Source organism: Heterocephalus glaber, unplaced genomic scaffold (genome assembly GCF_053883595.1).
Source record: "Heterocephalus glaber isolate CG9 unplaced genomic scaffold, H.glaber_assembly_v1.0 deba00001790, whole genome shotgun sequence".
Taxonomy (NCBI): Eukaryota; Metazoa; Chordata; class Mammalia; order Rodentia; family Bathyergidae; genus Heterocephalus; species Heterocephalus glaber.
In genome coordinates, this window is record NW_028258473.1 from 4,865,706 (window position 1) to 4,882,080 (window position 16,375).

The window sequence follows — 16,375 nt, forward strand, 5'->3', positions numbered from 1 at the left end:
ATATTTTATATTATATCAATTTTTAATTATAATATTGTATGTTTATTGAAATAACCCATATTAACAAAATGTTCTGAGGATTTCAAAAAATGTTAAGGGTGTAAAGGGATTCTAAGACCAAAGAACCACTAGAATAGGCCAAACTTGGTTCACAGAATACTATTTTCGTAATCTTAAAGCAACATAACTTCATTTTACTTGTAGCAACCTTACATTAACCTCCTACATTATATGAGGTAGCAGAATAACAGACAAAGATAAATTAAGTTAAATCAGAATCCAATCCCATTATAAAAATATTCATACATATAAACTTACTTATATTTAATAGTAGTTTATAGCTTTTACATGGGAAACAGTGGTTCTCATATACCATTAATTAGTACAACTGACATTATTGATACATTAGAAGAAATACCATATTTTTGTTTTCTTATAGAAGTAAACAAATCCCTCAAATGTTTTTTCTGCTATTGTGTTGACTTGTTAGCTTTTTAGTCCATAGGTTTAGTGAATATTTGGGAAATGATACATACCATTCATAGAGGAGATGATCAAGTTATGGGGTAAACAAATGACAGGCAATATCTTCATTATCACAGACTCAAAACAGGCATTGAATTTATTCCAAATGTAATTTCACCCTCTCCTGAATGCTAATAAAATACTGTATATCATCTGTGCTGCTCATTTAGCATTTATTACATACTACTTTTTATAGATAATCATTTTGTTTGTCTAAATATCTAACCATCTCTCCTGCTCAGTAAATTACATGGGGGATATTTGACATATCAGCTCTTTTTTCAGATACCTTTATAGCAGGTAAAAAAACAAGTTGAAAGTCTCTATCTACAATTCTCAAGTTTCAACTTGAGGGATGTAGAGTCTGTAGTTCCTAAGCTTTCAACTTAGTGAGAGAGATGATAATGTATGTAATAACTATTATATGTGGAAAGGTTTGCTTACTGTTATACAAGAGGTACACTTAAAAAAGACTACTGTTGTAGATTAATCATACCTCTTTCCTCTTTCATAAGGGCCCATGATGAAGTTGATGGTATTTCTAATCCCCCCAACTATATTTTGTTTCCACTGTAGGTGCCCTCAGAGAAAATGCAGCATGTGAAAATCTCAAATGAGATGCACAGAATGATGACTGAAGTGCAAGAGATGAATAACAAACAGAATAACATGGATGCCAAGTTTGAAAAACTGAAAAAGTAAGTGTTAATCAAGACTTCCAATGCCTATTTCCAAGATTTTGAAGTTGATTACCCCTGAGTTGAGAAACTGAATATTTGTTTTCTATGGCACTTTGGTATGCTTTCTTTTAAGAAAAACCACAACACTGAATCAAAAAATTTAGTATTTGGAGTGCTCTTAATGTTCCAATGCCTCAGATCATATGGTTCTGGCTGACGAACATACCACTGTGTAAATCAAAACTAAAATTACCAGTGGGCCGGGGATTTAGCTCAGTGGTACCACCGCCTTATAAGCGCAAAGTCCTGAGTTTGATCCCCGGTACCAAAAAAAAAAAAAAAAAAAAAAAACAAAAAAAACTAGAAAAATTAAATTACCAGCATCGAAAACAACTTTGCAGGTCTGAGTACTATAGCAAGTATCCACTTAAATTTGACATGAGAGAAACACAAAAAAGATGTTAAATATATAGTTCCTGTATTTAAGTACTCTGGTTTACATTCCTGGTTTATTTGCTTATTTTTGTCCTTTTCAACAAACTTTAAAATATGAATACTTTACCATGTTTTTCAAGGCTTTACAAGGAATCGCAGAGAGCATGACACAGCATAAAATTTCTCTAACATTAGAATCTTTCCTCAGTGGTGTTCAAAAGTAAAGTTTAAATCATTAAATAGTCACACTATAATACCTGTGAGAAAAGATTATAACTCATTATTTATTATTGAGAAAATATGTATAACTATATTCCAGCAAATCTCCATCAATACTCAAATTTCAAGTTTTCTGGAAATTGTTCAATGAAGTGAAAAAATGCATTAATTTATTTATATTTTTGTAATTAATTTTATTGGTACATTTTAGGTATACAATATAATGACATACATTATTGGAGATTTGTACCTTTACATAATATATCTTGATTCTTATTTTTCCCCATTCCCCTGCCCTCCCTTCAACCCTCCACCCGTCTCTATTTACAAAGACTTTTTCCATTTTTTCATTTTCCCACTGTAATTGCATACCCTTCTTTCTTGTCCCCTACCCCTCCTACTTCCCCTTCCCCTTTACACCTTTTCTTCCTATTTCACATCATCTATTATACATTTTGATCCTTATTTACACTTTCAGTTTCTCACATCAGAGAAACTATTCTGTATTTACACGTGTGTCCTATTTATTTCACTTAAGAGTATGGCTTTAATGTGCATGTATTTAGCTATAAATGTCTCCAGTTTCTCATTCTTTATGGCTGAGTAGCACTCCAGTTTATAAAAAAAAAAAAACCCACATTTTCTTTATCCAGTCACCAGTTGATGGGTTTTGGGGCTGTTTCCAAGTTTTAGCTATTACAAACTGTGCTGCTGTGAACATAGGTGCACATATATCACTGTGGTATGCTTCTTTTAATTATTTGGGGAAGATACCCAGCAGTGGAATAGTTGGGTCAAATGAGATTTCCAGTTCTAGTTCTTTGAGGTTTCTCCATGCTGATTTCCACAGTGGTTGCACCAGTCTACACTCCCACCAGCAGTGGAGGAGGGCTCCTCTTTCCCCACACCCCTGCCAGCATTTGTTATTGGTTGATTTCATGATAGCAGCCATTCTTTCTGGCATGAGGTGTAATCTTAGTGTTGTTTTCATTTGCATTTCTCAAATGACCAGTGATGTTGAACATTTTTCGTGTTTATTTGCTATTGCCTCTTCGCTGTCTGAGAAATGTCTGTTCATTTCAGACACCCATTTTCGGATTGGGTCTTTAAATTTGGGAGGTCTGATTTTTTTAAAGTGTTTTATAGACTCTAGATAGCAGAGCTTTGTCTGAGGGACAGCTGGTGAAAATTTTTTTCCCACATTGTCAATTGTCTCTTCACACTGCTGGTGGTTTCTCTTGCTGTGCAGAAGCTTTTTACTAAGAAGAGATCCTACTTGTTGATTGTTTGTGCTAGTTCATGGGCACCTGAGGTTTTGTTCATAAAATCTTTTCCTACGCCAATGTCTTCAAGAGTTCTACCTAACCTCTCTTCCAGATGGTTTAGTGTTTCTGTTTTAATATTTAGATCTTTAATCAATTTCAATTTTAGTTTAGTGGATGATAAGAGATATAGTTCTAATTTTAATCTTTGGCAAATTTAAACTCAATTTTTCCAGCACCATTTATTAAAGAGGCTATCTTTCCTCCAGTGAGGGTGTTTGGCTCCTTTGTTGAAGATAAGTTGGCTGAGTGTGTCTGGAGTTGTTTCTGTATCTTCTAATCTGTTCCAAGGGTCCTCAGGTGAGTTTCTTTGCCAGTATCATGCTTTTATCACAGTAGCTTTGTAGTATAGTTTCAAGTTGGTGATTGTGATAACCCCTACCTTGTCTTTGTAGCCTAGAATTGTTTTTCCTAATCTAGGTCTCTTCTTGTTCCAAATGAATTTTTGAATTGTTTTCTCCAGGTCTGTGAAGTATGCTCTTGGAATTTCAATTGTGATGTATAGCAGTATTGGAAATATGGCCATTTTCACTATCTTGGTTCTTCCTAACCAGGAACAAGGGATGTCTTTCCATTTTCTGATATCCTCTTCGATCTCTTTTTTCAGAGTGCTATAGTTTTCAGAGTATAGGTCTTGGATTTCTTTTGTTAGCTTGATTCCTAGGTATTTCATTTTTTGGATGCTATTGTGAAGGGAGTTGTTGCTCCACTTCCTTTTTCCATGAGTCTGTTGTTGGTGTACAGGAAAGCTGTTGATTTTTTGTGTTTTGACCTTGTATCCAGCGACTCTACTGAATTTGGTTATTAAGTCTATAAGAATTTTGCTGGAGTTCTTGAGGTCTTCTATATAGAGTATCATGTCATCTCCAAATAATGACAATTTGACTTCTTCATTTACTATCTTTATTCCTTTTATTTCTTTCTCTTGTGTAATTGCCGTGGCTAATGTTTCCAAAACTGTATATTGAACAGGAGTGCTGATAATGGACATCCTTGTCTTGTTCTTGATTTTGGTGTGAAGGATTTCAGTTTTTGACCATTTAGTATGATATTGGCTGCTGGTTTTTCATAGATGGCTTTTATCAATTTGAGGTAGACACCATCTATTCCAATTTTTTGTAGGGTTTTTATCATAAATGCATTTGGAATTTGTCAAATGCTTTTTCTGCATCTATTTAGATGAACATATGGTTTTTGTCCTTGGCTCTGTTCATATAGTGTATTACATTTATTGATTTGTGTATGTTGAACCACCCCTGCATCCCTGGGATGAATCCTACTTGGTCAGGGTGTATGATCTTCTTGATGATCTTCTGCATTCTATTTGCCAGTATCTTATCAAGGATTTTTGCATCTATGCTTACTAGTGATATTGGCCTATAGTTCACTTTTTCGGTTGGGTCTTTCTCTCCTTTTGAGATCAAGGTGATGATTGCTTCTAGGAATGAATTTGGGAGTATTGCTTCCCTTTCAATTTCATTGAAGAGTTTAAATAGTAGTGGCAATAGTTCTTGTCTAAATATCTTGTACAATTCAGCAGTGAACCCATCAGAGCATGAACTTTTCTTGCTTGGTAAGTTTTTAGTTACATTTCAATTTTGTGATTGATATTGGGTTGTGTAGAATTTTTAGGTCTTTGTTCAGTTTTGGTAATTCATATGTATCTAGGAATCTGTCCATTTCTTCTGTGTTTTCCATCTTATTGGCACATAGGTTCTCCAAGTAGGTATGGATGAATCTCTGGATTTCTGCTGGGATCATTGTAATTTCACCCTTTTCATTCCTAATTCCATGGATTTGGGTCTTTTCTTTCCTTTTTTTGACAAGATTGGCTGAGGGTTTGTCAATTTTATTTATTCTTTTGAACAACCAACTCTGCTTCATTGATTTTTTGTATCATTCTCTTAGTCTCCATTGCATTGATTTCTGCTCTGATCTTTATAATTTTCTCCCTTGTATGATCTTTGGGTTTGTCCTGCTCTTCTTTTTCTAGAAGCCTGAGGTTCAGCATCAGGTTGTTTAATTGGTCTCGCTCTGTTTTCCTAATACAAGTATTCACTGCTATGAATTTCCCTCGTATGACTGCTTTCATTGTGTCCCATAGATTCTGATATGTTGTATTGTCATTGTCATTTAATTGTAGAAACTTTCTGATTTCTTCTTTAATTTCCTCTGTGACCCATTGGTTAATCAGAAGTGTGTTGTTTAATTTCCATGTGTTTATGAAATTCTTGCAGTTTCTTTTGGCATTGATCTCCAATTTCATCGCACTATGGTCTGATAATATACAGGGGATAACTTCAATTCCTTTGCACTTACTTAAACCCGTTCTATGAGTGAGTATGTGGTCTATTTTGGAGAACGACTTGTGTGCAGCTAAAAAGAATATGTATTCTGATTTTGTGGGGTGGAACACTCGGTAAACATCTGTGAAGTTCATTCGTTCAAAAGTTTGATTGAGTTCTAGTATTACATTGTTTATTTTCTGTCTAGTTGATTTATCTATTTGTGACAGTGGGGTATTGAGGTCCACCACTACTATTGCATTAGTGCTTCTTTGATTTTTCATGTCTTTTAGTATTTTTATATAGTTGGGCATATCAGTATTTGGTGCATATATATTTATGATTATTATCTCTTCCTCTTGTATTTTTCCCTTTACAAGGATGTAGTGTCCTTCTTTGTGCCTCTCAATCAGTGCTGGTTTGAAATCCATTTAATCTGCTAATAGGATAGCTACTCTTGCTTTTTTTCATGTTCCTGTCTCATGGAGTATTGTTTTCCACCCTGTAACTTTCGGTCTATGAGTTTCTTTTTGAATTAATTGTATTTCTTGTATGCAGCATATTGTTGGATCTTGCTTCTTGACTAATTCTGCCAGTCTATTTCTTTTGATAGGTGAATTGAGACCATTAACATAGATTTTTAGAACATATGTATTGACTTGTCCTTGTCATGACATTTTCTTTTTGTTGGATTCTCCCCCTCTGTGTTTAATTACTTGTCATGGCCAATGGATTCATTCTGCTGGTCTTGCTAGCTTTGTGATCCTTGTTGTCTTTTCCTAGGATATTGTCTAAAATTTTTTTGAGTGCTGGTTTGGTATTCATGAAGTTCCTTGGGTACTCTTTGTCATGCAAGTATCTTATTTCTCCATCAGTTTTGAAACATAGTTTTGCAGGGTACATCAATCTGGGTTGGGGGTTGTTTTCCCTTAGGCTTGAAATACATCACTCCAAGCTCTTCTTTCCTTGAGGGTTTGCATTGAGAAGTCTGCTGTGTTTCTGATGGGCTTTCCTTTGTAGGTGATTTGTTTCTTTTCTCTAACTGCTTGTAGGATTTTGTTATTCTGTTGGGTTTCTGGAATCTTAACTGTAGTTTTTTTTTTTTGATCATGACTAATTGGAGTCCTATATGCCTCACTTATCTGTTTGTCATGTTCTTTTCCCCTGCTTAGGAAGTTTTTGCCTTTACTTCTGTGAACAATTTTTTATGTCATTTGCACACTCTCCTGTTTCTTCATTGACTCTGATCAGTCTTATGTTATTCTTCTTTACATCATCTAGTAGCTGCTGGATTGATTTCTTATGGTCCCTTACTATTTTTAAGAGATCTTTCTTTTCCTGGTCATTAATTTCGATCCTGTTATCTATATCTGAAACTCTGTCCTCACACTCGCTCATTCTGCTGCTTAAACTTTCAATGGACTTTTTAATGTCCTGGAAATCTGTTTACATCTGTTTGATGGATTCCATTTGTTTCTTATGTTAGAATTCCATCATGTTCCTCAGCCCCTCTATTTTTTTGTATGTGTTTGCTCTAGATTTAGTAATCATGTCTTGCACTGTGGACACAATCTCTGTTGTTATCTAAGAAATTATTTTTTATTTCATTTTTTTCAGATCCTCTTTTGTTGTCTGTTTTGTTCTTTTGTTGTGGTTCAGTATCAGATTGTTCCATCTCGTTGCCCTTTGAGGTTGTCTTAGGTGATCTGGAAGTCTGATTTTGTGACTTGTTTATGTGTCTTGTTATTTCAACAGATGCAACCTGCTGTGCCTTTGTTGAGGCAACTTTTTGCTCACTCAGTGGTCTTCAATTCTCAGCAAGCCACTGAGTGGCCTTTTCTCTGCTGCTCACCACTGCACCAATTCCTGGGTTCAGAGTGGTGGCCTTCTGGATCCCTGTGCTCTCGTGTTGCTGGGCAGAGTTCTGGCTGGGGCCTGTGCATACTTGGGATGGTATCTAGGTGTGCCTCTGGCTAGAGCTTGCCCTCCTACATAGCTTTTTTTCTGGGAGTGTCTTTGGCTGGGGGCTGTGCACCCCAGTCCCTGGTATCTCGGCAGGCTTCTGGATAGGGTCTGTACACACTTACCACTGGTATTTGGGCAGCCCTCTGGGTGTTGCTTGTGCACCAGTGCAGCTCTTTTCCAGGTGGACCTTTTACTAGGCCTGTGGGCCTAAGAGGCTGGTGTCAGAGTGTAGTAAATTTATTTAGTTTTTCTTAAAAAATCATCAAAACTGATAAACTTTATTTGGCCAAGGTAACTAAAATAAAGACAACAAACCAAATACATCATTTACCATGAATAACCACTCCTATAAACTCCATAGACATACAGAGGGCCATCCAGTTAATGTTATGATTTTATTCTTTGTAATTCACTTAGTAAATTACTTTTCACATCAAGTAAAGGAGAAAAGAGGGGGTGGTGAGGAGAATGGAAGGATTTTTCTTTCCCTTTCAACAATATTAAATATAAGCCAGGATTTTCATTGATAGTGACCATGAGCCAACCTCTTATGTTAATTCTGGATATCAGCCTCCTGTTAATTGTTAACCAAAGCACACATATATGTCATGTGGTTGAGGATGCTTCAGCAGTTGGTTCTCGCTGATTTTTTAGGTAAACCAGATCATAAATTACTGGTCAATAGTGAACTAGATGGCCTTCTCAAGTTCCTTTTAGTCAAATATTTGTGATATTTTTGTATTGTGGAATTTGGATTATATTAGATCACACTTAAAACTAATTCTGTGTCCCAGTCCCAAGATTGCACTACACTCTGAAAAGGATGTCAGAGTCACTTCAATAAAGAGCATTTTGAGGCCTGGGTGAAAAAAAAAAGTAATTCTGTGTAAGAAGTTTTTAGTTTCTTAATCTGTTACAATTTGTCTGTTTATTATTCAGGCTAAATGTAGATATGTTAGCTTAGTGTTAACTCACCAATATTTAGCTGTTTTTTCAAGCTTTCTATGAAGTATTTTTCTACTCTTGTAACTGTCAAGAAGGAATTTAAATTAGGATTATCTTGGTTTACAATGATTCTCCTATTCTCAAGTCTATAGGAGTACATATTAAGTCAGTCTGTGTTTTCCAAAATACTATTATAGGGGCTGGGGGTGTAACTCAGTGGTACAGCTCTTGTCTAGCATGTGCAAGGCCATGGGTTCAATCCCCAGAACAACAACAACAAAACTGAATCACAAGAGTATCAGTGTAATGGACTAATTAACAAAGATTGAGAGGAATTAGATTTTAAGCCTGAATTATTCAGATAGGATAATAGGAAGATAATCTTCATGAAGAGCATCATGAACATTATTAACTCAATATCACATATTGTAGCTTAAAAATTCTACAGAGATATTTCTGTTCTGGTTATTTGGAAACTATGCTCTATTGCAGGCAATATGCAACACTTTGGCTTGAAATGAAAAATCTGAGACAGAAGTATGGTGAGCAACAGCAGGTGTTAACTCAGGTATCAGTTCAGTATTTTTTTAAAGGATTCTTGTCTTTTTCTGTAAATTTTTTATTGGAGCTACTATATGGCATTTTTGGCTTAGACATAAAATGATTACACTATAAAGTCCTATAAAAGCTAAAACAAAAATATATTGATTTTTAGTCATGTATAGTGGGATATCTGAAAATCTTCCTCTTTAGCTATGGATTTCTCCAATTATTGAATATGATATCCTAATTTAAACATTCTCTATGATTTGTTTTTCAGATTCTTCAGTTTATCTTGAGTGGGATAAGTGAGAATCATATAGTAAACAAAAATAGAAAAAGGTAAATTGATTGACTCCAAGTATTTTCTTAGTTACAGAAAGCCACTTTATACTAAAAATCATGTGTCATAATTTTCCTTTTTCCAAGCTCATTCTTATTTTTCAAGCCAGTGCACTTAGTCAGTATATATGAATTGTGTATGCAACATCAGGATGAAAGTGATACCTCCCAAGGAAAATCAAATACATCATCAGCTCAGTATATGTTGCTTTTCCTTTTGTTTTTATATTTTTTAAAATGACAAACTGGGCATAATGTCACATGCCTACAATCCCAGCACTTGAGCGGCTGAGGCAGGAGGATTGCTGCAAGTTCAAAGCCATCCTGAACTATGTAGTGAGAACTTGTCTCACAAAAAAGAAGTGATAAAAGCCTAACTTGGCATGATCATGGTAGATGTGACCTAGTTGCCAGCTCTTGGTTGTAGGTTGATTCTGTCTGTGTCTTTTTTTTTTCATTCATTAATTTTATTGGTACATTTTAGGTATACAATATGCTGACCTTCATCATTGGGAATTTGTACCTTTACATGTTATATCTTGGTTCTTATTTTTTCCCCATTCCCCTGCCCTCCCTTCAACCCCTCCACCACTCCCTATTTACAAAGACTTTTTTTAATTTTTTCCTTCTCTCATATTTATTCCTTTCCCTTCTTTCCTTTCTTCTACCCCTCCCATTACCCCTTCCCCTTTGCACTTTTTCTTTCTATTTCATATTATCTGTTATATATTTTGATTCTTATTTACACTTTTAGTTTCTCACATCAGAGAAACTATTCAGCACTTACACATGTGTGTCCTATTTATTTCACTTAAGAGTATGTCTTCAATGTGCAAACATTTAGTTGTAAGTGTTTCCAGTTTCTAATTCTTTATGGCTGAGTAGTAATCCATTTTATTTTTTAAAAAACACTTTTTCTTTATCCAGTCTCCAGTTGATGAGCAACTGGGCTGTTTCCAAGTTTTACCTATAAAAAACTGTCCTGCTATGAACATGGGTACACATATATCACAGTGGTATGATTCTTTTAATTCTTTTGAGAAGATACCCAGAAAGGGAATAGCTGGGTCAAAAGAGATCTCTAATCCTAGTTTTTTAAGGTATCTCTGTACTGAATTCCAAAGTATTGCACCAGTCTACACTCCCACCACCAGTGGAAAAGGGTTTGTTTTTCCCAACAACCCCATCAGCATTTGTTATTGGTTGATTTCTTGATAGCACCCATTCTTTCTGGGGTGAGATGTAATCTTAGCATTGCTTTTACTTGCATCTCTCAAATGACCAGTGAAGTTGAACATTTTTTCATGTTTGTTTGCTGTTTCTACTTCTTTGTCTGAGAAGTATCTGTTCATTTCAGATGCCCACTTTTGGACTGGGTCTTTAAATTTGGAAGGTCCAATTTTTTAAAGTTTTTTATAGATTCTAGATAATAGGCTTTTGTCTGACAAACAACTGGTAAAATTATTTTCCTACATTGTGGGTTGTCTCTTCACGCTGTTGGTGGCTTCTCTTGCTGTCCAGAAGCTTTTTAATAAGAAGAGATGCCACTTGTTGATTCTTTGTGCTAGCTCACGTTCAACTTTGGTTTTGTTCATGAAAACTTTTCCTATGCCAATGTCTTCAAGAGTACTACCTAACCTCTCTTCCAGCCTGTTTAGTGTTTCTGTTTTAATATTTAGATTTTTAATTCATTTCGACTTTAGTGCATGTGAGAGATATAGTTCTAGTTTTAATCTTTGGCAAGTGGAAACCCAATTTTTCCAGCACCATTTATTAAAGAGGCAAGGTGGATTCTAGGGTTGTCATTGAGAACTAATGTACTGTAGTCGTGTTAAGTACCAGTTATTCTTAGTTTTCTAGTCACCTCTAAGGAGCCAAATGCAACAGGATCCTTTCGTTTTAAAATGAGTGTTCATTTTTTAAAACTTTTACTTATTTATTTATTTATCTGCTGCTGGGGATTGAATCCAGGTCCTTGGATGTGGTGTGCACATGCTGTGCCACTGAGCTAATATCCTTAACCCCTGGATCCCTTTTTATACCTCCCCTGCGATTCTCCTGCAATAAATTGAAAGATATTACTCAACTCCACCTTGTTAAGGAGTCATGGAACTTCTATAGAGATTCTTTATACAAGAGATTAGCCTGACCAGAGAGAATGAAGCCGTTTCACCTATTAATTTCTGATGTAATTAGGAGTTCCCAGCTCCATCTTAGCTGGCCCTTTGCAATCTAAAATTGTAGGATTTTGTCTTAGTCCTTAGAAGAGTATCTAATTATAAAATATTTCTGTAAGATACTATCTAGTTGTACCTCAAGCACAAATTCCTGTGTCATTGGCTTGATTCTTCAGATTTGATTAAGCATTTTACAACCAATAAATCATAATTAATAACTAATGTTATTGAGCATGTACAGAGTACTAAGCCTTATATGGGTTATCTCATTTAATTCTCAGAAAAATTCTATTAGATGGGCTCTAATATTGTCCTCATTTCACAGATGATGTTACCGAATCATGCTGAGTTCAACTACATTATCTAATGTTATATAGTTAATATATAAAAGAGCCAAAATTAAAACCCTTCTGGTGGGAGTCACTGACTCCAGGACTTTGCCTCCCATTTGAGTGGGCCTTCTTCCCACTTTTCAGGCTTTTTGGTAACTTAATTTTGATATAAAATCAACAGAAAATTTTTGAGAATACTACGAAAGACTCCCATATAGCCTTTACCCAGATTCTCTAATTTTAACATTTTGTTCTATCATTTGTCTTCTGTCTCTGTCTCTCTCTTTTTCTCTCTCACCCTACACACACACACACACACACACACACACAAACACACAAACACAATTTTTTTTTCTGAAGCTCTGGAGAGTAAGTTATAGCCATGATGTGCATTTACTCCTAAGTATTTAATGGGTATTTCCAAAGAACAATGACATTTACTTACAAAATTGCTGTACAGTATCAAAATCTGGAAACTTAACATTAACACTATTTTCTAATCTTCAGTTCATACTTTTTTTTTCAGTTTTCTCAGTAATGTTCTTTATTGCCACAATTTCCCATCTCCTGTGTTCTCTGTCTCATACATATACTGCATTTATTTGTTATATCTTAATTTTTTTTTAACCTGGAACAGTTCCTTGGCCTATTTTTGTCTTTCATGACTTCAACATTTTTGAAAGCACAGGTCAGTAATTTTTGTAGAATGTAAAGTGAGGGTACTTTGGGTTTGGCCTACTGTGATGAGTATGACCAGATCATGTTATTTTGGCAGTAATACCAAAAAGTAGTGCCGTGTTCATATCAGAGACACCTGACATCAGTTTTTGCCCTCATTTTTGATGCTAACTTTGATCACTTAAATTAAGGTGGTGTCCCCCAAGTTCACCACTCTTAAGTTGCTGTTTTCCTTTTGTAATTATTATCTTGTGTGTAGTTACAGTAAATCCCTGACTTACAAACATTTGAGTTGCAAAATGTCACAAATATGAATGGATCACACATTACAAATATTCGTAGGTGTGAACAAATTGCTGAAGTAACTCACTTTTCTATCTTACCATTTTAAGGTAACTGTAAAAGTAAAAAGAGTTTATTTTTACTTGTACTGTACAGTACCACCATTTTAACGTAACTAAAAAAGTAAAAAGTTTATTTACAGAATTTGTATGTGTGTTGGTTTTTTTTATGCTTTACATTGTATATTTATGTCAAAGTCTACAAGACTCACTTTGTCAAGCTTATGATCCAATCTGACTTATGAACATTCTCCCAGAATAGAGCTTATTTGCAAGTCTAGGACTTACTGCACTTGAGTCTATTAAATACTGTTCTCAAAAATTTATCCATAAATTTTAGCATTGATTTAGGATTCTTAACATATTACTATGATAGCTAGAGACATTTATAGCTAAATGGATGCACATTGAGGCCATACTCTTAAGTGAAATAAATGCAACACACATGTAAATACCAAATAGTTTCTCTCCTGAAAGCATAAATGAGGACCAAAACGTACAATAGATAATGTGAAATAGAAAGAAAAAGTCCAAAGGGGAAGGAGAAGTGGGGGGCAGGAAAGAAGGGAAAGAAAAAATATGAGAAAAGAAAGAAAAAACAGAAACAAAGGGTTTTTTTTTTTTTGTAAATAGGGAGGGGTGGAGGGTTAGAAGGGAGGAAACGGGAATGGGGAACAAAGAATAACCAAAATATATCATGTATAGGTACAAATTCCCAATGATGAATGTGATCATCATGTATACCTAAAATGTATCAATAAACTTAATGAAAAGCAACATATTACTATGATATTGTTATAATACAGACATTACTTGTTTTTTTACCAAGTTCCATTCCTCCAACTAGGTTGTTAAATGAATTGATCTCTAAATGAGGAATTATATATAGTATGTATATTGCAATATGTATTCAGAACAAATAAATGGTCAAAGAAAACTCTACCTTCATAAGTTTCTTTTTATCTACATAACTCTTACATGTAGCACTGTAATGTATAACAGAGCATAACATTACAGTACTATACTGTACAGTACAATCAGCAAAAATTATAGTACTTTATAAATAAGATGTACTCTACAACAAAAAAAGACATTGAGGCTCTACAAACAAGATGTATAGAACTTTACCAAAAAAAGCATGAGTTGTAAGTCTGAGCAGCAGGTCATAAGTCCAGTGGTTAAACAGGTAGCTTGTTAAACAAGGAATGTCTGTAATAATTTTCTAGTCACATCATTCCTCTACATCTTTAGTTTGCATTCTACTGTAAGGAAGAACATTTCCTTCTCCCTTATTTATTTATGTAAGTATGGAATTGTGGATTCTTATTTTACTCAAAAGACTATAATCCTTACTAGAATATGTCCATTGACAGGGATATCCTCATTACTTTGATATTTACTTTTGGCATAATAGGATATTCTCGATTTAATTTGTGCTTTGCCTGTCCCATCCCTGGAATCAGGCATCCTTCCGAGGAGCCTAGTTTTCCACTTTATTCTTTGCTTTAGTTATAGCTGACCCAGTGTATACTAAAAACAAAAATTTCAAGCACTGAAGCTGAGCATAGTGGTGTGTACTGGTAATCTCAGCACTTGGAAGGATGAAACAGGAAGATCTCCAGTTTGAGGCCAGCCTGAGCTACTCAGTGAGACCCTGTCTGAAAAAGACAGAATGATAATAATAATCTAAGCTTTTGAGATGTCTTTAGGTAGACACAGAAGAAAACTTACATGCAATGATAATATTCTAGATTGCCACTAATTCTACTAAGCTATCATTTGGTTTGCTTTGTTTTCCCTCATTGATGGTGATATCCTAAAACATTTATGCCTAATAGGGCTATTCTGACAAAGGGTGTTTCAAATGAAGTTCCTTACTACAGAGTGGGCTGATCATTGCAACAATAGGATAATTTACAGCAATGAAATCTGGGTGTCATTGCAGGTCATTACCAGTCATATCTGAAGTTTCAGCTTCCAAATGTGCTCGTCCGTATTTCCATATTCCAGAGGAGAAGGAGAAAGAAGCTGTAAGATTCTGAAATAAGATGATGGCTGTGGGTGGGCAACAAAAGCATTTGCTGTCAGTTAAATTTTCAGTTTCTTTTACTATTATTTCTCACATTATTGTTAAATATTCTCAAAGAAAATCATACTGTATATGGTCTGAGAAAGAGTAGATGCATACACAGGTACATAATCAACTATCATTTCCTCTAATCCTCCTATTTAGATGGAGATATTAAAAGATGGTTATGCACTTATTGAAGACAAATATAAAAATCTCCTTGACAGTGATTTACCTACTTTGAAAGATGAATACAAAAACTTAGTTTCATCTGTGGACCAAACAAATGAAGACCATGGGTAAGCAACCTTGTGAGCAATGTTTTGATAAGGAAATATAATATGGTTTGCAGTTATGCTAAAGTATGGCATATATTCTGTTTTTAAATAAACAAAAATGCTTTCCTTCAATTGTGAAAGTAACACTACTGACTTCCTGTCAGTACATTATGCATTTCAGCTTTTTTCTTAATGGCATAATGGTACTGTGGTACCCCCTTATGAATCCCAAAACACTCTGGAAAAATAGTTTGACTTGTGTATAAAATAGTGCAATCTTTGAAGAAATAAGGTATGAAAATATAGCTTACTTAATATACATATATGATCAATGCTTTTGCTACACTTCAGCAATAACCAGTTACAAAATCTTGTAAAAAAATTCTATTCACGAAAACAACAAAAAATTTAATAACAAGTACAGAGGGCCTGTTTGGGGAAAAATATGCCTACAAATTTGAAAGTTTTTATACATGAATATCATTTTCATTGAGACATAATATTCATACATTTGTATATGGTGCACAATGGTATTTTAATACATGTATGTGATCAGCAGTAATCAAATGAGATCAATTAGCAATGGTTAATCATTTCTATTTGTTGGAAATTCCATACTGCTCTAATCATTTTGAAATATATCACAGACTGTTTTAATGAATAGTTATCCTATAGTGCTGTAGAAAACCAAAACTAATTTCTCCTTATAACTATGTTTTGGTGTCTCTTATTTAACCTCTTTCTATCCCCCTTCCCCTACCCTTCCCAGCTTCTCATGATCACCATTTCACTCTATTCTTCTACAACACTGACATTTTAGTTTCTACAAGTGAGCAAGAATGTGTGATATATGTCTTTCTGTGTCTGGCCTATTTTGCTTAATACAATGAATTCCAATTTCATCCATGTTGCTCCAAATGGCAAGATTTCACTTCTTGCCAGGACTGAATAATGTTCAGTGTGTATTTTGTATATACATCATATATTGTCCATCCACTGATGGAAATCTGGATTGATTCCAGATTTCAGCTACTGTGAATAGCATTGCAATAAACTTGAAAGTACAAGTACTTTTAGTAAAATGATCTCATTTTCTTTGAATATATATCAAGCAGAGGAATTGCTGGATCTTATGGTAGTTCTATATTAGTTGTTTGAGGAATCTCCACAATGTTCTGCATAATGGCTATACTAATTTATATTCCTACCAACAGTTTATAGCAGTCCCCTTTTCTCTGCATCC

At 34.6% G+C, this 16,375-nt stretch overlaps 1 protein-coding gene across 1 annotated transcript in view; it reads left to right on the forward strand.

Moving 5' to 3' along the window:
• The window catches only part of LOC101723723 (heat shock factor protein 3-like), a 47,694-nt gene that overhangs the window by 15,265 nt on the left and 16,054 nt on the right, over positions 1–16,375 (forward strand). The window contains exons 4-8 of the mRNA XM_087203218.1: positions 1,102–1,223; positions 8,869–8,944; positions 9,197–9,258; positions 14,732–14,816; positions 15,020–15,153. Coding sequence (XP_087059344.1) covers positions 1,102–1,223; positions 8,869–8,944; positions 9,197–9,258; positions 14,732–14,816; positions 15,020–15,153 — 479 coding nt within the window. The remainder of the gene's footprint in view (positions 1–1,101; positions 1,224–8,868; positions 8,945–9,196; positions 9,259–14,731; positions 14,817–15,019; positions 15,154–16,375) is intronic.